The sequence below is a fragment of the Charadrius vociferus genome, unplaced genomic scaffold (assembly GCF_000708025.1).
Source record: "Charadrius vociferus isolate BGI_N301 unplaced genomic scaffold, ASM70802v2 scaffold414, whole genome shotgun sequence".
NCBI lineage: Eukaryota > Metazoa > Chordata > Aves > Charadriiformes > Charadriidae > Charadrius > Charadrius vociferus.
In genome coordinates, this window is record NW_009648079.1 from 2,981,612 (window position 1) to 3,009,009 (window position 27,398).

A 27,398-nucleotide genomic window follows, 5' to 3' on the forward strand; every position below is an offset into this window, starting at 1 on the left:
GTACTTAAGGTGATCTAAGTGCACTCTCACTCACTTTGACCACTATCTTGATGTGACCTGATCCAGCTGAAAATGAAGGTTTTTCTTTTCCTTTTTCTTGTTTAATTACTAACTGGATGCGTTCCTTGATCTGGTTCACCGCATGGCAAGGCGTTTGCCAGCACTGCAGGAAGGGAACATGCAGTTGGAAGGGAAGCAAAATGACAGACTGCCCCTATAGCACATAACCAACACTTAGATGGTCTTACATCTTTAGCCTTACAAAAATACAGCCAGAGTGTTAGTGTAAATGATCTGTAAAGTGGCAAACTCTCTGAATAACAAAACTACTTCTGTTTTCCTTAGTTACTATATGGGTAAAATCTCGATTTTCTGAGGGCTTGCTTTGGGCTTGCTTTTTTCTAGGGGTGGAAGGAAATTACTTATTTATTGGGTGAATTGATTCAAAAGAGAATTTTAATTTTTGTGTATCTATTTCTGTTAACTCTTCCAGGCTATGTTTACCGGTGTTAAGGAGGGTATAAAACAAAGTGCATTCATTGTTTCTAAGCTGTTTCTTGTTTAATTTGATTGCTTTTAGAAAACTGTAGAACAACCAAATTGTTCTTTCTTGCGCTGAGAATATATAAGCTACTTCTTTTCACAGGGCTTGTCATGACTTAAATCAGCATTTTCCTAGGAATTAATATACCACATTTTTACTTCTTTAAACATTATCTTAAAAATGGAGTCAAATGAGAACAGCTGACCCAGATGAAACAATATTTCTGTTCATTTTGGAGCGCATGCTGTGAGTTCAGTGTTTGTGAGAAATCTAAATTGACACCCCTCGGTCCAGGCTTCCTCCAAATAGAGTTGCTGTATGCTGAGCAGGGCAAGTTTCCTCACCTGTACTGTTGGCATGCCTCAGCGATGACTTGAAGATGCCCACTCTCAGAGTGAAACGGTACTTGGTTCTTTATGGCTGAACTGAGACTGAGGTTTTCATCCAACGCCAAATGTGGGATTCTCTGAGGGGAAAAACTGGCGCTGTGTGAGCTGAGCTCCAACTGCTAAATTCCTCTGAAACCACAATGTTGCTCCTTTAAGCTGTTTAAAAGTCAGGTTGTCTTCCAGGCCCTTCAGTTTTAGTTACAGCTAACTGAAGATTCAGACAAGGATTTAACCTGCGCTATTAAGCTTTTCTCTTTGCAGGTGGCAGAGACATAATGTTGACATGTAGAACAAAGTGAAAAGAAAGGAGGAGTGCACAGTAACTATATCTTAATATTTTCCAGATATTGCAAAGAAAACTCAAGATGGGAGGTTTAGGTTTTAACATTTGTGGGATGGAATATGAAATTAAAGTCAAAGTTTTGCTTTGTTCCCAGCATGGTTTGTTAGGATATTTAGTTACTGATTCTGATTTTTTTTAAAAAAAGAAAAAAACTGAAAAGCAGCAATAAAACTTCTGCTGATTTGACTTTTAATTCACAACTATTTAGGGTTATTTTGGCTTTCAGAGACACATTGAAATTTGTTTTTTCTTTTCCTTATTTTTAATGTTTACCTTTATAATGAATTGCTGTACAAAGCTATGGCATGAATAGTCACAAAGAGTCTATTGTATTATTCTACTTTAATAGACTTAATTAATTGGATATGACGACTATAAGAAATTAATTTGCTTCTCACTGAAATCACTAATGACAACACTAGGTTTTGTCAGATCAAAGTATTATGGTTTGGGGATTGTTTTTGCCCCTTCCTTATCTTCTCCACCCCCAGCACCACTAGTGAATCTGGTAGTGAGAGCTGTTATATCTTCCATCGTGGTGCATTTCGACTGAGGGGAGAGATAAACCCATTAACTAGCATGGAAGTTATTACAAGCCCTTTTCTACCTAACTGATACAAACCGACACAAGTAGAAAGATATTCTTGTAAACAGTGATACTGCAAATGGATAACAAATTTTTCAGTTTTCTATAAAATTTTATTGACTTGAAATCAGAAAGATCTCCATGGGTTGTATAGCTCAGCAAGGAAGAAAATCCCTTATTTGGCATGTTTTAGTCTCGATTAAAAGAATCCCTGATCACTGTCTGTATGGTAAAAGTTGTTCATTCATTGTGTCTTGGCACAAATGGAATAATTCTTGAAAATTACACAAAATCATTTTGATGAGCCATATTTTACCATGGCAGAGTTCAATAATTATATTGATTTGTTTAGGGATACCTATTGCAAAAGATTCTATTTTATAAGCAGTTAGGCAGATTGCATTTCATAGGAAGAATGTGTTTCATGGATTAAATGTGTGCTCAGAAAATAAGAAACTGCTACTTTTTGTATCTCATAAAAATGGTAATGCAACAATTAGCAGGGTCATATTATAAAGCACAGACTTTACTCTAGCTTAATGGATCTAGGGATATGCATTCATCAGCAACGATGGATTTAGCATAAAACGACATGTAAATGAATTGATGACTGATCATAAATTAATTTTAGTGCTGAAGAAGTAATAGAGACACAGCAAGATGCCACTTTATCATAGTATTTTACTGCTCAGCAACATTTGAGCAACTACTTAATGTTCTGTGTGCATTTCTTTTCTAACAGCTTGAATAAATTTGAGAAATTTTTGTGCCTTTCAGCAATATGGAAGCCAAAAAATCTAGAAAGATTGAAAATGCAAACAAATAAATTTGGCTAAGTGACATAAATTCATTTTTCATTATATGTTTATGAAGGGCATTAATTATGGTTGGACCTGTGAAGTGCCAAATACATATGTTTGATTTTTACCTCCTTTTTTAAAAAATAAAGGGTTTATTTCAGGTGTATACATTTAAATATTTGGGCATTTATGGTGAAGAATAATGTAAAGTATAAGACCAGGTTTAATTTTTAAAGTGTGATCATATTTATATTCTGCATTCATCCCTTCTATTATTCTTTCTTATATTAACAGTCCAATGACTGTTGCCCCTTTTATTCCATCACTTCCACCAAAATCAGCGGACGTTCTTTCTTTATTATTATGACAGTAGTCAGATATATCCGAAATAGCATAATGTCTTTCTTCTGTACAAAGGCTAAAGGAATTCTGTGACTGATATCAGCTGAAGTAGCATCAGTCCCCAGCGACTTCATCCTAAGCAGTCTGGCCTTGTTCCATCAAAAGACTTGCAGAGAAGCAGTGGCTTAATATTTAGCATGTGCTTAATGGTCTTGTGAAGGAGAGCACATAAGCATACACATACAAATCTCAGTGACATCATTTATTAACTTTAAGCATGTACATAGAGTTTGGTATGTACAGAAAAGTATCTAATGGAACTTTCAAAAGTGTTAGGGTTGTTGTAAGCAGCTTTTACTTCACAAGTGCATTAGAGGTTTTTTTTTTTTGAAGTAAAGCAAGAATACACTTTACAAAGAAAAACAGCATTTTTATTGCCTGCAAAATGCCACTAAAAGCAGTAGCACGAAATCTACAAGAAGGTAGCACCTCTCTTCCCCTCACCTTTCCCTGAGAGCAAAGCTTTCTGTTTGCATTAGCACCAAGAGATGTTTTATGGAGCAGGAAAACAGAGTTCAACTTTTCACAGAGTTGATTTTGTTCTGCATAAAGCATTTACTGCTGCTGTCAGCAAGAGTAAAATTTACAGTTGCCAGAAAGCGTAAAAACTCAAATGTGCTCTTGGAAAACACATAGTGAGCTGCATGTAAAGGAGACACTAAAAGCCTGTTTCATTCCATTTCAAAATGCATAGTTGATCTGAAAAGGACATCAGCATCTCTTGTTCTGCCTTCATTCAGAAAGAAACAAATGTACGTCTGATTTGGAAAACAAGAGGCCAGTGGATGCCTTTAAACAGGCAGTCACCATGTGTGCTACATTAAAGCAGCTGTGTGGTGGCCTGAGGTGCCCAGGCTGGGCTCCAGCACTCCCGTGCCTACTGGGCAATATCCATACCTATGGAGGACAAAGCAAGCTGGAGTTTTACTGCTGCAAGTTTTGGTGGGGAAAAAATTGTTTATGCAGGGAAACTGAATAGCTCAGGAACCAGTAGAAATAATGTAGAGGCTTCATCTTTAGCTACCTGGCCACATACAGCTGTGGGTGCTGTATGTGTCTCATGGTACCTTGCTGACTTCGGCAGTTACAAAGAGTTTTGCCTCTGCTTCCAGCAACCAGAACTATCATAGTGTCATCGAATCATAGAATGGTTTGAGTTGGAAGAGACCCTTAAAGGTCATCTAATCCAGCCCCCCTGCCATGGACAGGGACATCTTTCACTAGACCAGGTTGCTCAGAGTCCTGTCTGACCCCACTCTGAACACTTTCAATGATGGAACATGCACAACTTCTCTGGGCAAGCTGTTCCAGTGCCTCATCACCCTCGTTGTAAAAAATGTTTTCCTTATATCCAATCTAAACCTACCCGCTTTCAGTTTAAAACCACTGCCCCTTGTTCTGTCACCACAGTTCTTGGTAAAAAGTCTTTCTCCATCTTTCTTATAAACCTTCTTTCCATATTGAAAGGATATAGTAAGGTCTCCCTGGAGCTTTCTCTTCTGTAGGCTGAACAACCCCAACTCTCTCAGCCTGTCCTCATAGGAGAGGTGCTCCAGCCCTCTGATCATCTTTGTGGCCCTCTTCTGGACTCATTCTGATAGGTCCATGTTCTTCTTATGTTGGGGGACCCAGAGCTGGATGCAGTACTCCAGGTGGGGTCATTGTTTGCTTTAATTGTAAACTTGTTGACATCCCAGTAAAGCTCACATCCCTACAAGAATTGAGCTATGCTTTGGCCTGACAGGATGTGCCTCCTAACACAGCTGCTGGAGGAGAGGGGAAAGGGAAGCAATCCATGGGCAGAGTGCACTGTTCCTAGCCTTGCTAATGCTTGGAGTTGAATGCAGAGTAGTTCCAGAACAGGGCTTTCCTGTAGGGTTAGCCTGAAAAATTGGCAATCTGATAACAACTATACTGATAATTACATTTTCACTATTTTTAGGAAAACCTGGCATGTCTATGAGTGTGTAGAATGATAGGTGTGTGCGCACACATTGCAGAGAGCATTTTGGGCTTCTGCAGATTTTTAGTGTATTTCATACTGAGACCATGGTTTATTTTTTTGGACTGGATGAACTTCAATCCAACCCTTCAAAGAGTAGATGAAAAATAGCAACTGTTCCTAGACATAGCCTGAAAGCATGCCATCCGAGTTAGCATGTGTATTATATGTTGTGTAACAGCTGAGTGACTGGTTAGCAAATGGACAGAGCAATGTGAGCAAGTGGAAATTCAAACCCAAGTTCCTTTAAAACATCCATAGTTATGTGCCTGTGATACTGAAAACCGTACCTATTCTGTACCAGTATATGTTTTTACATGTCTTTATGTAGAGTGTAGAATTTATCATACAAAACCCTTGGGCCCTGAAACTAACAAGATACATGTTAAATTTTTAGTACCCAAGTGTCATCCTTTGATATCTGTAGGTCTAGTTATATTTTTATGTTTCAGCTTGTGCTTACATATTTGCAGAATATGTCAATACGTGATTGTTTGAAAATATCCTCAGCTATATAGCATTTCGTTTTCTTACATCTTCATGAAGTGTCTTATCTGTAGTATCTCTTTTCATACATCATCAATAACTGTTGCTGAGCCTTTTTACTCTCCAGTCTCTATGATGTCCTATCGCACTTTGATTGCTAGTTCAGAAACTGTCTTCTCAGAGGAAATTCAGTTTTAGCCTTCCCTTGCTGTTATCTAGGCTTCCTTACATCTGTCTGCATCAGGTCGAGTCTGTTTGGAAAATAACAATTTTATGTGTGCTCTTGGCAAGCAGAATCAAACTCAGTCACTCTCTGTTGCACTTAACACGCTTTCTGCCTGTCAGACCTCCATAGACTTCTTTGGTTTCTTTTCTTGTATCTTAGGAATGCATGCACTTTTGTTATTATAGCCTGCCACTTTGCTGACATTAAAAGATTTGGTCACTGCAGCATCACAAAATAATCTATTGTTCTTGGGCTTTGTGTTGTAGCATGCTACTGACTGAATTTCAGTATTCATTTATTGTACTCATGACTTATTTCTATTTGACACCACTGTTAGTTAATTAGCTAATCAATTTGGTACCAATAAGCAGATCATTATTGGTTTACTAGGTAACAATTTTAAACACAATAATACTTTCTTGGACACGGATTTAAAAAAAGCTTTGACGAACATGACTTACACTGCTACATATCTTGCTTACATTTACATGAATTCAGCTGTGCTACCTGAATAGTTAAGTGAGGGCCATGATGTATCTCTCCATGTGCCTTCGTATCTTTGAAAACCAGTTCTCTGCAGATTCTCATGGGTTCACTGGGCTTTTTTTCCAACATTTGCACGAGACTGTTTTTAAAAAGCAGGTTTCAGATATTTTAAGATAGGTGTCTGTGCTATCTCAGAGCAATCCGGTATGTCTACACAGCACCATGCAATGCCATGCAGCCGCTCAGGTCCCAAAAGTGGTCTGATAGCTCTGCACCTCAGCTGGACTTGGTAACTAATTAGCATGGCTGCCCTGTTGCTGGAGCAAAGCTAGGGACTTGGTGCTAGCTGAGTTTCCTTTGCCTCCTGCTCCACTGCACAGTATAGAATTACCCTGTGACATTTACCCATGATTTTTAGAAGTACAGAACACCATCAACTCCATCTGTGCCGCAAAAGAAACAGAATTTCAGTACTTTGAAAAAAATCTGAACTGAGGGATAGCTTTTGAAAATGTATTGTACTGCCACATTGGGTAGCTGATTGATGCTTCATGCATCAGAAAAAATAAAAGCAAATATAAAAAGAGTAAATAAGATGAATCCTTCTTTCACTATTTTGCTTTTTACATTTTAGTTATGTCAAGATTTCTAGATCTCTTTCATGTGCTTTTCCTCGTATCCGGTTTTCTGACTGCATTGTTATGATGTTATTATCACTTTCCTCTCCTGCAGTGGCGGTAATCCATAGCTAGAAGGTACCATGAGGCCAGCTTTGGCTTAGTGACTGACTCAGTATTAAATTTGAGTATATATTTGCTCTGCTCTTGAATGTTCATTATTTCTAACCTTTTTAAAAAGTAATTTAATCCAGTCGAATGAACTACTTTAGATAGGCTTTCTTCAGGCCATTAAAATTGCTCATCTATTTTAAGGTGTTGATTGAGAAAATGACATAATGCCAGTCTTGTTCAGGATAGCTCTTGAAGCCCATGTCTGACTTCAGCCATATGTAACGAGATACAGCTGTCCTAAATTAAGACTTCTTTTTGCAAATATCAGACTAGATATTGATTTATAATAAGTCAAGTAAAAAGGAAAACACATTCATTTCAATAGGGAAAATCTATTAACTATCAAAAGAATTTATTAAGGATCCTTCACATTTGTAGAGAATATGTATCATTTTGTTTACAGGATCAAAGCAACATGGAGCAAGCTATGAATGAGATCCCACTTAGCTTTGATCGTGCTCTTTTATACCAAGCTCTGTCAGATGAACTTTGTGTTTCCTGTTGTGAAAGGACATGTTAAGTTGGTCTTTAAGCTTTAGATGAATACCACTCTTTTGTACCAAGCTCTGTCAAATGAATTTTGGGTTTCCTGTTGAGAAAGGACATATTAACTGGGTCTTTAAGCTTTAGATGATCAAAAAATATCAAATGTGCACAACTCACTAGACCCCTACATTTGTTTTTAGGTTCAATGGTAAATGGATGGGGTTCTGCGTCTGATGAGGACCGTAACTTTTCTAGTCATAGATCTAGTGTAGGTAGCTCCTCAGATGACTCGATCTTTACCAGCGGCAGTTTTGCACAAGCACTGGTTGCAGCAGCAGATAAAGCTGGTTTTAGGCTGGATGGAACCAGCCTGACAAGAACAGGTTTGTAGACTCAAAGTTGATGCTTTCTGCATGAAGGATGTCTCTGCCTATTCTCCTTTTCTTTTCAGTGAACCTGCGTCTCACACTTGTCTAACATGCATGGAATAAGGTGGATGGAGATATTTTTATCGGTATATTTTAAATGAAACCTTGCATTGTGTTTCATTTGTAGTGATTTGAAGTAGTGAATAGCACAAGTTTTTAATCTACACCTTCAATCTGCTGCAGTTTCCCTCTGTGCTGACTCTGCTATAGATTTACTGACATACTCTTTGTTTAATATTTCGGTGAAGAGATCACTAATTCTGCCATGCAGTCTTTGATGATTTCATGTTTTGCAAAATCTCCTCACAATCATTCACATTTCCAGTGATGAACACGTTTAAACTGTTATCTCCATCCCTGCTCTTCTGTTGCATCTCTTCTTGCAAAAGTGTATTTTTCTGTGGAGTTTTCTAAGCATGGGGTGAATTGGTGTGCTTTTATTGTTGACAATACAAACTGTTTAAAAGCCTAATTAATAGCTGATTTAAAAAATACTTAATAACTTAATGTATTCTGATAAAATTTAATTTTAATTATGCCAACTGACTCTGCCAAGTTGAATGTAACAAAGGTAAAGTGACTATTGCTTTTGAAAACAGCCAATCTTCTAAAATGAATTAATGAAAAGTAAACATAATGTAGTTCATATTTTTAAAGCTCCATATGTTTTATTTCTAGCAAAAAAAAAAAAAAAGATAAGCAAAAATTATTTTTAAATATTCTGGGAAAAAAGAATTTACTTAGTGTTATCAAAATAGCAAAAATAACTAATTATTTAAACCCACAAATCTAATAGAAAGGTATGAACTTGGGTCATGTTTTTGTTATGATTTCTCAGCTGATTCCTGCCCACAGGTCCCATAATGTTCCCATCATTTAAAATTTTTTACTATTAGCCTGGTATGAAGTCTATCCTTCAGTAAAATGTGCACATTTATAAGAAATGTCTCCACATGTTAGGGCTGATAACTGCACGCTTTCTGCATGCAATACTTCAGGGCAAACATTGCCATTTAGGAACATTAAGAATGAAGAAAAGAGTTGATGACAAAGCCCTGTCACCAACAAACTACAGGGTGAACAGATGCAGCTTTTCTCAAATCACTGGAACTTTTGCCATTGGCTTTGGTCAGACTTAATCATCCTTAAAAGATAGTTATTTCACCATTAAATTTAGTTAAAACCCTCACTTGCTTCTTACACTAGTGGAATATTGGCAGAGTAAATCTGTCTCATAATTTGAAAAAAACAAAGCAAAACAAAAGAAAAACTGCTGTAGACCTTCACTCATCTACTATGGGCGCATTTGGCCAAACTATAATTTAAAATGCACTGTTTTGCTTGAAGAGTGTCTTCAGCAGTCTTGTATGAAAGCAGCAAATCCTTCTCAACCTTTTTTTTGTGTTGTTCTTGGCCTTAGTAAGAGCTAATGCAAAGATTCACCCAAAGTTAATATTGCTTGTATCAGGCCCTTGAGAAGTAGACTTTCCACCACAAAACACACACATAACAAAAGTAAATGGACACACAAATACATAAACACTTTTAAATAAATATAATTTCTTTTTGTAGCTATGTAAATGGAAAATACAAGGAAAGGTTGAGAGACCTTTTGTCAGTTATATCTTCCTTGCCTAATTAGGTCATGCCAGACTATTAGAGATTAGGATAAAACAAAGTATCCAATGGTTGTGGTAGAGACTTTATGATTATTGCCTTCTTACTCTCTTAATGATCCAGCAGGCAAAATGGAAACAAAATAAAACCCACATGTAAACAAACAGCCCTCCCCTCTTTTCCTCACAAAAACCTCAGCAAATAGAAATAACTTCCCAGTGCTTCCCGCAGTTTCCTTACGGTATGATACCTCCCAGGGTAGTGTGATCAATCAGACATGTCTATTACAGACCTGCTGTACCACAGCAAACCCCACACTGTCCAAAATGGTGTCTTGTAGCGGAGAAGCAACAGTGTTATTTCTGTTCATTGCTCTGGAGGGAGTCTGAAGGTCCTGACTCTTTACTCCTTTGCAGTCTGGACAGTTATTTTCACCCCATCAGAACAGCTGTGAAATATTCTCACTGATAGGAAAGGAGAAAGCCAACTTGATAGCCTCACGTGGGAGTGTTTGATTGCCAAGCATAAGAGGCACTGGTAAATCCAGGCACAAGGTGTTTCTCCTGCCAGACACTTTGATTCCAGTTTCCAGAAGCCATCGTGTGATTTGCCATGAAGTTCAGACAGTTTTCCTTTTTAAGACCCTTGGGAAATTAAATCAAGGGTTAGCGGATTCATCCTTGTCTCCACTTTTACACACTAAATCTACTACCGAGACTCTGACACTGCTCAGCAGTTCTTACTGGAAGGGCTGCCTACAAATACAAGATGCTGTAATCAGTTATTACATGCATTGAAAAATGTGTTTTGGGAGCCTGCACATCATTTTTGTTTGCCCCATGTCTGATCTAGATCAGTGGTATTTATTTTCCCTCATTTTCACGGAGGGATATAAGAGAGAATGTTTGGTGTCTATTTTTTTTTTTTTAAAACCAACATTCTGAATGAATAATCACATTTCTTTAGTCAAGAGAATAAGTGTGAAGAATCTTTGTCCTCACTCACTAGTTGCACTTGCATGTTGCGAGTTTATTTTTGCAAAACATCTGTGCAATGTACTGTGAGCTGGGATGGAATTTCAGGCCCATATCTGAATTTCTTTGCATTAGTGGTTTGGGCTTTTTTATTTTTTTTAAATGAAATTTTAATATTTTGTCTGTGTTCGTCTGCTGTTTTGTCCTTATCTATGAAAAAAGGATTTGATCACTTGTCTTTGTCTGGCTGCAGCTGCGCCAGCTATAGAGGTTAATGTTTCCAGCCTTCCCCTAAATGCTTATTGCTACTTTCTCCCGGCTCCAGAATTAGCTGCTTGGGTGGGCGTTCTGTAACCCATTTCAGTTAAAATGAGCCAGGTCAGCAAAGGCATACTTTTCATACAATTAAGTTTAATTGGGCTTATTTTGGTAGAGGAGAGTTAGGGAATGTCCACATGAGGGGTTCAAACGTGATCACCTCCAATAGCTGGCAGTGAGATGCGCCTGGGAGACAAGCCTGAGGAACAGCAGCGTCCTCCTCAAGGGGTGCACATCAGTCAAAAGGTAGAAGATCAGGCCTGAGACAGTCAGGAAATCTCTGAAGCCAAATACTGAAATGTTATTCTAACATGTACGCGTTAATGTGAAACACCATGTTAGAGAGATGAGAGACTTTTTTTTCACTTTGCCCTCTTTGCACTAAGAATATTTCAACAATGTAGCAGGCAACATATTACTCCTGATTAGGCTTATCTAGATCAGCTTCTATGTGACGACATGTTGGAACTAAGCTCATCTGTTGAAAGGTTTTACTAGAAAACATAACTCACAGCAGGGCAGGCCCTGTTCTAAGTTAACCAGAAGATAAAACATTCCTTACTAGCTTGGGGTCAGTTGACCAGAAAAAATAACAAACAGCTATTTTGCCACCTTCCATCAGCTCTTACACCATTTGGGCCTACAGTAGCGCTGAAAGAGCAGAAGTTCTGACTGGTTTTCCACTGCAAATAGAATGAAAACAAATAAGAATTTTAAGTACCAGTTCTAAACAAATTAAAGTGTTAATGTCTCCAAGATACTTGGAAAGAATGACATACAGAGGAACAAAAGAAAGTAAAAGATGGTGATCTTTAGTTTTCATCAGTTATTATTAAACAATAAACTTAGTTAACGAAATAAAAATATCAAAATAAGAGGAAGTGAATGTAGTAAATTAACTGTGCTCCTGCAGTTCCCACAGTGATGCTTTTAATGATCTGCTCCATAGAACAGCATCAAAGATTTTTCTTTTTAAGAGAAAAAATGTAGCTTAATTAGTCTATACATATATTAAATATCAGAGGAATAAACTCAGTCAGAATACATTATTTTTTAACATATAAAAATACTGAAAATTAACAGGAAAATTTTAGCATTTAAATATACACCCATTTTTATTTCTTGAGAAAAGAGAGCCCTTAAGTATATAAACATACACTGCTACAATGCTTGCAAAATCAGTTATGTTTATCTCACTGGAGTTACTCCAGATATACAGTGCATATGGGAGCCCCTAAAATGAGAATCTGGCTCGGCAAACATGAAGGTGGAAGGCAGAAGGAGATAAATTTGATATGATTGCAGAGCTGTTTTCCTTCCCTGCTCAAGGCTGAGGAGTTGTTATGACACATCTGTTCAGCACACAGAGCAGGTAGGAGTTACATGGCATACAGTAGTTTTATCACAACAGATGGAATGATTTTAATTACAAAAGTTAAAGACAAAAGAATGCCAAGTTTCTCACTTCGCTTGTTGTGGTGTGTCTTAAAGCAGTTGTCATCAGTGGGTACCTCGAGGGGACACTTGCTTGCCTCTGAGAATTAGACCAGATTTAATGTTTTGGAACAGACATTAATAGAACAGCCCATTTCAAGGCAATAACAATTTTTCTTCTGGTTTCTCTTTTTTTTTAGGCAAAGCATACACTTCCTCTCAGAGACCTCGGCCGAGCAGTCCTTTTTCTACTGACAGCAACACCAGTGCAGCTGTCAATCAGAGTCAGAGGCCGAGGCCCACTAAAAAACACAAGGGAGGACGGTTGGACCAACCTCCCTTGCCTCATCGTAGGGAGGGAATAACAGACGGTAAGTGCTGCGGTGAAGTCCCTGATGAAAACCTGCAACAAGCAGGTGTGCCGAGTGGGAGAACGTAAAGCAATCTTTTAAGGAATATGTGTTACACTGAATTATTTGTTTGGTGAAGTGGGGTCCCCAGGTTGTCACGTGGGCGATATTGCAACGCAAGCAGTGTGGAGCTCAGCTAAGTGACTCTTCAAGGAGCCTTTCTTCACTTCAGCTCTGAATATATTAGCATCTCATAGGTTTTCTCAGATCTCCGTATAAATCTTACCCAAAAATGATTGTGTTGCACATGTGTTCACATTAAAAAATGACCGTGGTTAATTTTACATTAAATGAAAGTAATCACCACCAGCAGTAACAGTATGCTGTGAATTCCCAAATAGAAGCGTAGAGCCAGTCCCACAATGCTCTGTTTGGTTTATGCTGCTTTTGACAGCCACCCAACAGCTGTAGCAATATGTGCCACGCTTTTCTCATGATTCTGGCTCACGTCTTGTCCATGCTGTTTCATTCCTGACATCCCCTGACCTCAGTGACTTTGTTTCCCTCTTTGACATCTCCACTTCTCTCTGACCACTGCTTCACATCTGGAAATTTCAGACGTCTGTTCTACTCTTCTAATGACTAAGATCAGCTCAGTCTTCCATTATCTTTGTCTGCCCCCTCTTGAGTTTGGGAAAAGACACACTTGGTGCCTGTTACTCTTTGAAGAGGACTGGATAGGAAGTTGGCTGGCTGGCTACCTCTCCCTCATTTCTTCTGATCTTTGGGCTGGCTCCTGTAGGTGTTGAAGTGATCAGAGGGGAGAAGCAGTCAAATGGAAAAACAGCATTAAAGGAACCACTAAGGATATCAGATGGAGACGTGATCCCTTTCCTCATGCTGACCTCTTTTTCACTGTTCAAAGTAGGGCAATTCTGAGAGCTACACTGTCCCACCTGCCTCAGTGGCTCTCAGAACACTATCTGGACCACGGGAGTGGGTGTGATGCCAGTGAGTCTATCTCCTAATCTCAAGTGCACCTTGACAAATCTTCCAGAAAAATATGCAAGGGAAGGTGTAAAAATTAAAAAAAAAAAAACTTTAGATTTTAGTATAAAGATCCTCCTTACTGTAGTAAAAATTACTTGAATAGAATATCTTGAGTTGGAAGGGACTCATAAGGATCTTCAAGTCCAACTCCCTTCATTATCTTCTTTGGACAGGTAACATAATAAATAGATTTGATAGGGAGAATATTTAGTTTGGTTTATTTATAATGTGCTATTTATTACTCTAGGTACATGTATAAAATATATTAACAGCTTGCAAGGTGGACCGTGGCCCCTAAAACCACCAGAGTTCTCCTCTCAGTCATGTTATCAGGTGTACAGATACAATTTTGTAGTATGCTCTGACAAATTCCTTGTTTGCCGGATCACAAAGGTGGAGAGCAAATTGCAGAAATGAAAGTCTTCACCAGCTTCACTACATCTCATGCTCTATGGCTCATCCTTGCTACCATATTATTTGGGGAAACAGCTTAAAGTAGCTTAGACTCCACTCATATGGATCTGAATTGGCTTAAACATTAATGCCTTCCCCTTCTGGATATATTCCAGAGGCCTCCCTGCTACACAGATACATTAAATATGAGAATAGTAACTGGAAATTGTAGGTGTTGCTTGTGGCACTGGCAATACTCTTCCTGTGCATACGTTAAGTCAACCCTTCTGCATGGCATATCCTGTCACCCCAGGCTATGAGCCTTTTGGGCCACAAATTCTGTGTACATGGGAGTTTGTACTGCACTCAGTATGGTGGTACCTTCATCCTTCTGCTTTTCAGTACTACTGCTATAAAAATGTTTAACAATAATGTGGGTACTGGCAGATGAATAGGAATCCAGTTCAGGTCACGAGACAGATGGAAGCGTGACTTCTCAGGGAGTGACTTCATCATAAAATCTGGTGTAGTTTTAAATCAGAGAAAGAGATCAGACTTTAAGATTTTTTTAAAAAAGAGGAATCTCCTTTTGTCTTTTATTTATTCTTTATCAAATACTAAACTTACTGGAGTTTCATATATTTGAGTCAGAATACCAATGATACAATGTTTCCTTCAACAGTCCACCTCTCAGACACAGGCAGTAACCATAATAGCTTTTGGTTACTTAACTGTTAGCTTAACATTTGTCTGTTACAAACCTAGTTAAAGTGCTTACTACATGTTCCAAAAATTTATAATATCCTGGAGTAACAGAGGAGGATCCTTTCCTATCCTCTCTTACCACAGGAACAAACAAACACAAATTGTACAGTTTTTCCACTTCCAACTCTTGCTGAATCTGAGTCATTAAAGACAGCAAGTCTGAGTCATACCTAAATTTGCAAAAGAACATTTGTCAATTAAGGAAGCTAAAGATTGCTACTGCCACCTGTGTATATGTAAACAAACTGAATTTAGGAACCTCTGGTATACAAAAATTAAAAATAGTAACTGGATGCTTAGTGTGGAATATTGCAATGAACTTCACGAAGAGAGACAATCCCACCATACTTAAGCTACAGTTAGAAAAAGCAAGTAGGAGAACCTGGGATAGATCCAGCAATTCCAAGCCCTAATCCAGGCCAGTCCTGTGCTGTTCTAATTTCAGTGAGAAGCATAACTATACATTTTTCTCCTAGTTTTGAGATGTGTCTAATCCATTCCCTTACAACTGCTTCCTCTTGGGTTCATCATATGAGAACATAGAATCATGGTTTGTCAGTCATCTTCAAATTCCTAAGCTGGATAAGTCCTTGCATCCTGTGTTTAAGTCTCATCACATACTAGATATCTGTCATTTTAAATTTTCGTTGACCAAGTAAGCTCCAGCCTTTCTCTGCCCTTTCCAGTACACATCCTGAGCACTTCCTACTTCCTCCTTGTTAACTGTAACCATGTTGGATGGTGCAAAAAACCTAAGAAACTGTAATATTTAACACACAGCACACAGATCCCAGACTATGTAAGCATATAAGGAGACAACTTCATGCTTACTTTTGACAGCAATCCACACAAATCCCCTAAAAGCCTGTTTATTCATTTTCTTCACTCGCAGGTCAGAATCCTCTAGAGACTGGCTCTAGATTGAATCTTCAAATTTATCTTCCTGTACAACTCTTTTTTTTTTTTTTTTTTTTTTTAAATTCCCCATTCTAAAAGGCCATGGAGACAACAGAAAATCCACAGAGGAAGGATACCTTATGAATACCTCAGATGATGAAAAACCTTCATTCTGACCTCACAAACCACCATAAGGAACAAATAGGAGTTTTTTAGCTCTTGTGCTCAAGGAATACTTTTTTTTCTTGGAAACAAAGTATTCACAAATTGCAAAACAGTAGAATCTGTTATATAGGTGGTGGCATGGTAACTGCATGACTGACGTTAAAAGCTCGTCCTTAGTTGAGCATGATTTTTAAAAAACCCAAAGAGGAGGCAGAAGGGAAATATGGTTGGAGGTTAAAAAGGAGAACTGGAACTTATGATTTCTATTAGCTTTGCCACTGACTTGTTATCAGGTATTATAAATCATTTTTTGCCGATGTAGATCACTGCAGAGAAGATGCTTACCTTCTGATACTAGAAAGTGGTTCAGAAGCTTATTAAATGTCTCCGTAATTATCACCCCTAGGAAAACAAATCACTGGCACAGATAGAAAGGGATGTCCTTATACTTGTTGGTTCTGTAACTCACTACTTTTTCCAGTTAATAATGAGAGGCTGTGCCAAAGCTTGACTGGTGCCTGAATCATTTGGCCAATGCTCTGCCTTCTAAAGGAGGGCTGGAGTAATCCCAGGCTGAACATCTGTCTGCCTCTTATGAGGCACTCTGATGTCCTACCGCTTCTCAATCTCAGTCCCTCCATTACTAAATCAATAAGACCGTCACATCCCCACCAATGCACTTATAAATCACCTTGCAGGTTTGATAATCCTGTCATTAGAGGCTGCAAGTGGTAGTCTGAATGACGTCCCACTGGCCTAGTAAGTTAGTAGCTCAATGTGGATTTTCAGATGTTTTACCTAGCACCTGGAAGACAAATGTCATTTAGATGGAAGCACAGCGATAATCAGTGACGCCACTCTGGGTATCCTCACTGAAAGTCCTGCTGAAGTCCCTAAATTTCTCAATTCGGAACTCCTCGTAGTGATTGACAAGTTGGAGTGAGTTGGCTTGCCTCTATCTGGTAATAAATCTGCCTGCTAGGGACTGAGACTACTAAGTCGCCTGATCTCATTATCCATCATGTATGTGCATACTCGCAAGCGTGCATGGAGACACGTGCACAGTCACATATCAGCTTGCTTGCCTGGGAAGGGAGAGGAGAGGAGAGGAGAGGCATCGCTGTTCTCTGTGGCATTGGAACAGGAAGCTTGTGATTCCAAATACATGCCGTCTTTATATACGCACAGGCAAGATGATAGGGCATATTTAGTTATTTACCTAAGGCAGAAGGTTTGCACTAGAGAATTTAAGTTGTGGAGCAAATAAAAAGCTATATTTCCAAATGAAGCTTTCTTCCAGCTTCTTTTATTAAAAAGGAAAGGTAGATGTTACTGTGAACAGTCAACCTGAGTAAGAAGGTGAAAAAGCAAGCGGTTTAGTCAAGTGACGGTTGGCTGGAATTAGTAACCATTCTTGTTGATCTTCTCAGACGTATCTAACACAGTTCAGTAAGTCTGCACCCAGGCTGGAGCCAGCTTGCATTAATTCCATAGTAGTTGTAATTCTTCTAGAATTGCATGAAGCTTCATCAGAAGGTAAATTTTGTTTTTCATGTCAACTCTACCACAGGTCTGAAGCACCCAAAGAACTTTGCAAATATGGTTTTTCATTTCACCTCTATGTATCAGGAAATTATTATGCACTTTTTGCGTATGGATAAAAGCAAGAATCAGGTTAACAGTAGATAAGCAGCATAAGTGTACAGTAATTCCAGGAGTTGCAGCTAGCTCTAGAACGTGCAGTATGGTTTAAGTACAAACCTTTCCATCTCAGTATCTAATTAATAACAACTATTATATGGCAATTTCTGAAGAAGGGTACTGTATGTTAAGAAGTTTAATACTGCAATAATAGTAACTTTTTTATACTACTTAAAATATTTGTTTATATTGAATGGTAAATATTTTATCTGGGAAAATTGCATTGTCAGATGTCATGTTATGACTATGTTTATTGGATTCAATTCATCTCCATAAAGTGCTTATAAATCACAACTTCAGTAATCTCTATTTCAGGTTGCATAAGCAGATGCCAGTGTGGTGGTTCTGTACATTAACTGGTTATGATCACAATAAAATCAATTATAAGAAATGCCGTTTTGGAAGCCAACACTATAAAGCAATTTTAACATTGGCAAGCTCCCATACCCTCCCACTTCCACCTACAGTAACTCAAGTATAGTCATTGTCATAAAAGGTCACATCTATATTCATAACTAAAAATTTCTCAAATAAATTAGTGCTGAACATAAAGCATACACCAAGCTCACTGTCAGATTATTACAAGGCTGTTCCAGCCAGAAGATAGATATCTTAATCTGGGGTATAGCACTTCAGCTATGAACAAAGGTACGGGAGCAACATCAGATACAACTTCTTTCCCTTGTAGACACAAATAACCCACACGTCCTCATTTATCTGTAGGAGACATTGCTGACTGAAATGACATCTCAGCAACTTTGGAAGCATTTCTCTCCCATATATGAGGTATAAGTACCAGCTCTAATAGCAAGGACGTGAAAAAAAGTCTGCGTAGCATTATCTAAAGCCAGATTAGCGTTCAAAATATATTCCTTCCAAAAGCCTTCTCACCAATTTATACAGTAAATTTTAGTTTCACTAGAGTTATAAACATCAGACTTTCCTGCAGGCAGAGCAGAGGTTTGCTTTTCTATGTCTGTTATTGAGCCAAGTTAAATTCCCTGATAAACCTTCACAACACCGGAAGATACAAAAGACTAGGAAGCAGGACAGATCTATATCTAGTGTAAACTAACATAGGTTTAGTGAAGTTGGTGGCGCTGCACAGATTTATTTGGACTATGCATTGCCAAAACCAGAAATATCAACAAGTATTCTATAAATAAAATGGGCACCTGATATGTGAGAGTTTTCATTGCAATACTAAAAGTGTTCCCTTTTTCTGATTTTTTTTTTTTTAAGTAATCTGAGGCTCTTCTGGACTATTATAGGTCTATCATATGGTTTACATGGATATATTACATGTAGAATTCTAATTATCCAGATTCTATAATTACCTTGGGACAATGTACTTTTCCCTCCACAAATGTGATTAGAAGCTTGATCTTCAATCCTACAAGCATCTTAGTAGTCCAAGTGAAAAACTTGAAAAGGACAGGAGTTGTTAAAGACCAGGCAAGCGTCTTACAGCGTTCAGATGAAACTGTATTTTGATTGGTTATGTTTACAAGACTGCTAAACTTAAGAGTGGACATCCTCCTGTCTGTGAAGACTCTAGCTCTTGGCTGACTTTCAAATAGTGCTTGAATAAAAAGCTCACCCATTGTGTATGGTGGTTTCATTTAACCATGCATGTTTCACTGACGTGTTGGTGCTTTTTCAATGACAATAGGTACTGTGAATAATTTTCCCCCAAAATTTTGTGGAATTTTATGCGTTTTGATAAAGTTGTGTATTCAGTTTTTGAGTTTAAGCCTCAATCTGAAAGTGAAGCGCAAAAATGAGGGATGATGAAGCAAGCCCCAATATGATGGGAGGAAATTACTCTGTCAACTGGAACAGATCAGTTTTTCATAGCCTTTCTTAATTGCTTGCTGTTACTGAAAGAGCCAGATGGAGTATACCTCATAGAAAATAAACCCCATGCTTAGAAATTTAAGTCAGAGCTCAGAGTCTATTGATTTTTATGGAAGTTAGAAAGAGCTAGCAACACAGTAACCTAAGCAAAGAGCTAGAGGAAGGGAAAAACATGTTTCTGATTAACATGAAATTTCCTCCTTTTCAAATCAGCAAATGAAGTGATTCATGCCATTTTCAGGGGACTTTTCTTTTCAGCATCAAATAGACCTTCTGTTTCAAATAAAAAATTAGTTCACCTAAATCTTATTCACATTTTTTAGATCTTCCACCACCACCCGACCCACCCCCTGGTCAGGGTTTAAGGCAGCAAATAGTCCCCGGCCAGCGCGGAGGCTCGGCAGAGAGGAAAGGAAGCTCTCTTGAGAGGCAGCATGCACCGAACGTAGATGAAACAAAGAGCTCCCTGGACCGGCAAGCTAGGACGTCACTAGAGTGGCAGCGACAAACCCAGGAGTGGATAAGCTCTACAGACCGCCAAGAGGATTTCAGGAAAGCCCAACACAAACAAGCCTTCGGATCAGGTGTGTGTGTGCTGCACCAGCCGAGGCAACGCAGATGGCTCCTTGCCACTTCTCAGCTGAGGGTTTCTGCGTCTGGCAGGAGGCTAAGATCGCCTCACGCCCCTCCGTGCCAGCACTGGTGAGGGTCAGGCTGGAAAAGAAGGAAGGGCAAAGTAAAATGGAGCTTGTCATCCAAGTATTTTCCCTCCCGCAACAATGAAATCTCATTAGCACCTGACTCGGTGCATTCCTTACAGTGTTCTGGCAATTAATAATGTTGTCAGCCATAGCGGTGGAAAAAACAGGAGCGGTTTCAGGCAGGCAGGGAAGGAGAAACAGATTTTTAGAGTCTTTTCTGTTAGATGTATGTATTTTTGCATATAGGGCCATGTTTTCTAGTTCTTTCAGCCTGCTTCTAAATTCGCAGCAGTTGTTTTTGCATGTCTGCAAGGAGGCATGCAAGATCTTTCTGAGCTACTAGCATTCCTTCCAGCTGTGTTTAAAACACTGTCTTCTCCTTATTCCAGGATATAACAAAGTAACATTCATCTCTTAGGCCCAGCAAGATGACAGCGCAGGTTTTCACCTTTATACGGGACCTGCTCATGGCTGAGTGCTGACTTTATCTCCTAAATGGATTTCAAGTCTGTAAAAATGTGTGCAGGAGGTGATGCTGAGCTGAAGTTGTAGTTCTGCAATATTTGCAGATTCCTTCTCTCAGCCTGACCTCAAATGAAAGCTGCTTTGTTTCAGGTCCCCTTACCTAGGTTATTTTCTTTAATCCACTAATCACGTGTTATCCCAGTGCTGATTAAGGTGATATAAGAGGACAATAAAGGAGATTTAAAAAAAACCCAAACAAACTATACTGTATGTGGAGCTTTCTGTAGGGCTACACTGCTTCTTCAAGTCTATACATAGCTCCCACAGTAACACTAAAGGTATTCATAGCATCCATCTTTTTCTTGATTTCATTCTACTGTTAATGCTTCTTAATCTAGCACACTAATATCAATGACATTCTAAAAAAAAAAAATAGTGGTATGCAGGCAAACCTGTCATGGGGCCAGGATTTACTGAATAAAGTCTTCCCAGGAAATATTGCTACTCATATTTAAAATGCAAGTATTTTAAATACAATCTATATTTTAAAATATACCAATAATGGTACTATTAAAACCCCCTTATCTTTCAGCTGCATAAACAAGTGAGTAGTGCTTCATGTTGTGAAATGATGATGTGAAGTTGCAGTTTAAATATAGTGTGTGAAATTCATGCTACTTGGTGAAATGGCTATTTTAATTACAATGTACAGGATGTACAAACACATAGAAAACAGCCCAAATATACTTTATGCATCTCATTTCTTTGTAAATTATTATTAAGGATGTTTTTCTCACCTGGTTAGCAAGAACTCCCCTCCTTTTCCTCTGCCTCATAAGTGTGCAAATAGAAGTTGTCAGTTATTCTGTGATACAGAGGGTATAGAGTAGTAAAATACTCATCCTGCAGGACTTGCATTTATCTGTCCTTAAATAAAAATAACTTGATCTTGACTGTTCTGGTGTCCTACACGAGCATTGAATTTAGGGCTGGAGTGATTACAGGTAGCTTGTTCTTGTCAAAATCAGGATGGGCAGAGCAATTGTGTATCCTTTATGCATGACAGAGGACTCCTCTAGGAGATGTTAGAGTTTTACCCTGGTGGGAGGGCTTCATAAAGTTTGTGCACAAGGTGGGCCAGAGCTTCATGTCTGTCTGTCTGTCTTCTCATCGCAGCTTCTGGCATGACAGCTTGCTTGCGTTGTAGTCTTTTCTCTGGTAGATTTAAGAAAGGCTACTCTTGTGTGTGATGCTTGTTTATATTACTAAATTTGGGGGTTTTAGTAGTATTAATTGTTCTTCTTCCCTTTTCATTTATTAACGAAAAAGATCTCTGGAAATCTGTTCTGTCCAGATTTCAATATGTTTCCAAAAGAAGTTATTATTAGTTATCAGCTTCCAGAAAATAGCTTTTTTGCAGCTTAGTGGACTTCATTCAGACATTACCAGGCTGTGAGCGAAATTTTAAAAGCAAGGCCTCTGGTTTGAAGTTGAATAGAATAAAAATACCTAATTCTGGGAACTGTGTTTCCACTGGTTGCTATCAGTGTAAACAAGATCACTGAGTCCCTGACAATGGCTTCATTGTGGAACTGCAGTTACAGCACATCAAATATGACGTTCCCAGCTACCCCTCTAAAGAAAGTAGTGCTGGATGAAGTTACAATACTTTTGATAATATTAAAAGCCTTTTGGTTATCTTATGGGGTATAGAAACATCATTACACACATACATCCTGATTTCACAGGGGCTAGAATTATATCTTCAAATTAAGGGCACAGGATTTCAAAGAGAAAGGCATCAGCAGAGCCTCCCCATATTCTTTGCAGGCCTGGGGCATGGGGCACTGTTTTGAGTGTTTAATAAATGTAAGCCCATTCTAAGGACTTGAGACAACTACCTTTCATGTGCTAGAATGTTGTGAAAAACTTAGCCTTTAGTTTATGTCACAATTGCTTATTTTATGGATTGCATTTATTTCTGAGGGCACCACAGATAATTTAACACACCATATGCTCTATAATGATAATGCACTTTATATTTATTCATGGTCGTTTTTTCTCAATATTTCATTGAACCCGAAGGAGGCCTTATCCTGAGTCCGCAAACAAGAAAAACAAATCAATTGACCATATATGTCATCTTCAAACTCTTTTGCAATGCTAGTGACTTTTCTTGCCATCCTTTAAAAATGTATCCAACTTTCTGCTAAACTGATTTATGCTGCTTGCTTTATTGCTGTCTTAATGCAAGCTGTTCCATATTTTAGCCAGCCTTTGGAAACCAGGTTTGCATCTGATTCTATTGTTAGGGCTTGATATATAAAGAACAGGTAACATAATTTAGGAGGCTATGGCTGTTAAATGCCATTTTACTATGTCTTTTAAGCATTTCTTTATATTTCAGCAAGGACAGCACACGGTCATAGCACAAAACACTGATAATGCCCTTACGTCCTGCAGCACAAATATTCTGGTCCCTCGGGCAGGACCAGAGGGAGATACTTTGGCAGAGAAAGGAGTCAGCTGCCTGCCCTCTTCTTCAACAGATTTACCTTACAAATGGGTTCTGTTCAATAGCAGATCACATGGGGAATTCCAGTGTCCTACTCGCTTGTGGCAGTAGGCACAAAGAATGAAATCCGGGATTTCTTCCACAAATTGGTTCTCATTTAGCGTTTCCCAAAGTTAATTGTGCCTCTGCTGCAGCCTTTGCAAAGGTTCAAGATTGTGAATAAAAGCGCTTTTATCTCCTCTTTCTTTCCAACCATCCCCACCTACTTTTCCTTCTGTATTCCTGCTCTCTGTCAAAGCAAGTCTGTTTCTCCTCATAAGATTGTTTAAGAGTGAAGACAATGAGAAAAGCAAAATAAATAAAAAACCAAACCCAAACAACTTTCAGCCCAGATTCACTTTTAGGAATGTAAGATTCAAGCAGGAGATATCCCACTGATTTCAGAAGGGGCAACTCCTGTGTTTAAGGTTAAGTATATATACTCATATTCTTTCTTGAATCAACTATATTTAGCAAAGGCTCTTTCTTCAGCTTCTGAGACAGCAAAAGTGGATCATACACCACAAAAAAAAAAAAAAATAGTGCTTCTATTTCACTGTTAAATCAGTGCTGCTGTTTTGCTTCTCAGGCTAGGATTATTACAACAATATCTCCTGAAAACTCTAATCGGATGTGATGTCTTGTTTTACTTCATGCTGTATGAAGACATGCTGTCCTGTACTTTATTGGGGATTACTACTGCTCTAGCAAGCAGTTCATTATTTCAGGTCTTCACAAAGGAAGAGGCCAAGTGAGCAAAAGTAAGCCTTTTGCTCATAATGAAACATGAAACAAGCTGCAGGAAGATTTGCTCACCCCAAATATTACAACTACCAACATTATTTATAACACAATATTTTCCAATGTAATTCACAACCAGTTAAAAAAATCTTCAGTGTACTTTGCATCGTTAGAAATTACTGAGCTGCTGGAAGCTAATTAAATTAACTGATATTGTAGTTCTTTATCTAAATTGATTGAGGTAATGTTGCCATAATTTAAGCTAAAGAAAAGGAAAAAGCACATTCATGTAGGCTTGCAGCAAAAATCTAATCATAGCTGCATTGCTTTGGAAATTGTATGTGCATCTATTTTTATTAACATATGTATGATTCATGATCTATTACATCATAATGAATCTATACTTTTTATAATTAATACAAACTAACTTATGAGTGTACATGAAAGCAAGATTAAATTCACTTTGGTTTCTTTTTCTGTGGGATGCAACACTGAGTTGTGTGTTTTCTTAGGTAAAATTGCCATGCTATAAAGCAAGACAAAAGATAGATATCCAAGGGCAGGAATGAATATGATGTCCATGCAAGAATAGCTTGTTTATTCCAATTTATAGGAATTTATTTGGTATTCATTTTGCTTTGTTTTGTTTTGCTTTCCTAGAAGAGGCACTCGTACCATATAGTAAACCCAACTTCCCATCCCCTGGCGGCCACAGCTCTTCAGGAACAGCTTCTTCTAAAGGATCAACCGGACCTAGAAAAGGTGAAGTCTTGCGAGGAGGTCACCAACGCAATGCCAGTGACCTTCTCGATGTAGGCTATGTGGGATCAAACAGTCAAGGACAGTTTACTGGTGAATTATGTAAGTTTATCTCTAGCTACAGTTCAAAATCTCAAATAGAAAAAAAGAGAAAAAATTCTAAATCTGTTGTGAAGAGAGGAGGAAGACGAGTGTGATAATCAGCTTAAATTTTACCCAGATCTTTTTGACTTCTGAGGTGTTTTGCCTGTGACGACAAACAAATGACATTCTGTTCTTTGGTTTGGACCAGGTCAAATCTGTGTAAGCCATGCCAACATTACCTACACAGTACTTCTTTCAGTGTGTAATGCTAGTGAAACACTAGGAAAATTGCAAAGAAAGTCTCGTAATTTGGAATTTTCTTGGAAAAGTGTAGTGTGCTTGTCTTGGAAAGGCTATTGATTGTTTTTCTCAAAGGAGTGAATGAGAAGGGTGCTGAATTTTTCGGGTATGGTGTCAAGCTTGTGATGCCTTCTCCTTAACTTGCAGTTGCTTGATGAGCAATATTCTGCTCTTTTTGACCTTAGATTGGAGGTCCCCTTTTTTCGATTCTGTAGCCCAGTTTTTCAGTTGTATATCCCAACTCTTTCCTCGACTTCCGAGGCCGGGGACATTATCTTCCAAACTTTTTTCTATTATCACTCAATATCTGTTATACCTTGTATGAAACCATGTTAATACTATATACGTGATGGTAGTACTAGACGCCAAAACTTTTGATTCTGTTGTTTGAAGTAGTACTCAACACCCCAGCTAGCTCGGGCATGCTGGTATGTTTCATAGTAAAAGCAATGTAGCTGTTGGCATGTCTGCCTCCTATTTGCTGCGGTCAAACCCTCAATAGGTCCCAACAGTTACTGCCCAGTAGCTTGTAAGAGAGCTAATGGTGATCCACAAACTCTAAAATGTGCTGTCTCAGATATGGTGTTGATAAGTGTTGTATTTTAGCATCCATCGCTTTTCAACTTAAAAGCAATTAACACTCTTCTCCCAACCTATTGAATATTCATCCTGTGCTGCAGAAATATTGCCATAGGCTTTGTTTGGGTTTTTTTTTGTCCTTATTACAACCTCTTTCTCTCTCTTTGTTTCTCTCTATAGAGTAGTTGAGAAGACACATTGCAAGCTGCTCTGATGGACCATCAGGTCTGAACTCATGGAAGTGATGACACTAAACAGTGCAATGAACATTTTCTTTATTTATGTACTATTAAAAGAACTGTAAATGCAATGTAAAGACACACAGCCACACATATCCCACAGATACTTTACTTGTGTTCTTCTCTTTAATACACCATCCACCTTAAACTATTCCTTGTCAGGAGTATATAGAAAAGAAAGAAAAAAAAAATCACCCTCCAGGATGAAAAGGATTTCCTTCTGTATATAATTTCTTTTGTTGCATTGCTATGCAAGCTCACCTTCTTTTTAGCTATGTTCATATTCATGTCTGTTTTTATTGGTCTGTTGTACTATATGTGAATTAATAGGCTGTGGTGCCATATATTAACTTTTAATTGTGTAACTTTTATGTTTAAAGTTTGCACTGCAATTTTATTTGGTGATAAGCACAAAACTCTACTCCTCATGACATGAAGAAAAAAAGAGACTGAATGTGTGAAGAAGGTTTACGTACTGTAAGCTACTTTGGATAACGCTGGATGTAAAGGAGTATGTTAGGTGGTTTTCCATTGGGGTGTAGAAATGAGAAAGTGACAGGCAAAACTGATGTCAGTGAAGACATTAGAGACAGGTTTCAATCTTTTAAAAGCAAGCAACATAGTTGCTCTTCCTATTTAAGAAGGGGTCAGAAGTTGGAATTGTGAGATTAAAGAGTGAATATGAAAATTAAAGATAGCATGAGATGGCCTAGACCCTTTCACTAGAACGATGCCCGTAGTATCTGTTTTTAGCCATCCCATGCCACTAAGTAAAGGGGAAGAAAAACAAACCTTGCTAGAAACAAAAGAACTTAAGGTGTTTCACTAAAGCTGTTTTTATATTGCAGTTTTAAAAGAATTATTAACATTAATTTCTCCAACCCAAGATATAAGACAAAGAATCCCCAGGAGAAAAAAACAATAGAAACTCAAGGAATACCTAGTAAGTAGTTAAGGATGCAATTTATTATTAAGACATATTCATGCTTCCAAAAAATTTAAATGTCAGAGTATCTTATTTCATCTTTCCAATACATGTACAGTACAATAGAGGATAGAGCTGCACCACTGAAATTCATGCCGTTAATTGTTTTGATGCAGTCTAAACAAATCTTTGTGTTCTTTTACCTGAAGTCTGCAAGAGCTGAAGCTGGATCCACTAAATTTGTAGTAAAATGTGTAGTGTTTGAAAGGAAAGCAGAGGTCAAATTATTTTTGGCTTGCATTAAGTACATTTCTGGCAATACAATACATCCAAAAAGTTGGATATAAGCAAAGAAAATCTTTCACCTGTGTTTTAGTGAGTGGCTTCAAACCCTACTATGATGAGGAAATAACGCATGTTTATACACTTTTTAAATAAAACAAACTCTGTAAGTGGACATTAATGACAGCATCCTGTCTCTTCATTAGTTTTCATGACTTTGTCCAAATCTTCTGTACCTCTCAAATCTCAATGAGTAAATTGTCAGACTTTTCTTAGAAT

The 27,398-nt window shown here is 38.1% G+C and overlaps 1 protein-coding gene across 1 annotated transcript in view; it reads left to right on the forward strand.

Moving 5' to 3' along the window:
• ROBO2 (roundabout, axon guidance receptor, homolog 2 (Drosophila)) overlaps positions 1 to 26,081 on the forward strand; it is a gene marked incomplete at its 5' end in the record, with an annotated part of 419,210 nt that extends 393,129 nt beyond the window's left edge. Inside the window, 4 exons of the mRNA XM_009883862.1 lie at positions 12,513 to 12,683; positions 19,814 to 20,074; positions 24,612 to 24,812; positions 25,854 to 26,081. Coding sequence (XP_009882164.1) covers positions 12,513 to 12,683; positions 19,814 to 20,074; positions 24,612 to 24,812; positions 25,854 to 25,855 — 635 coding nt within the window. The remainder of the gene's footprint in view (positions 1 to 12,512; positions 12,684 to 19,813; positions 20,075 to 24,611; positions 24,813 to 25,853) is intronic.
• Positions 26,082 to 27,398: the final 1,317 nt, after the last annotated feature.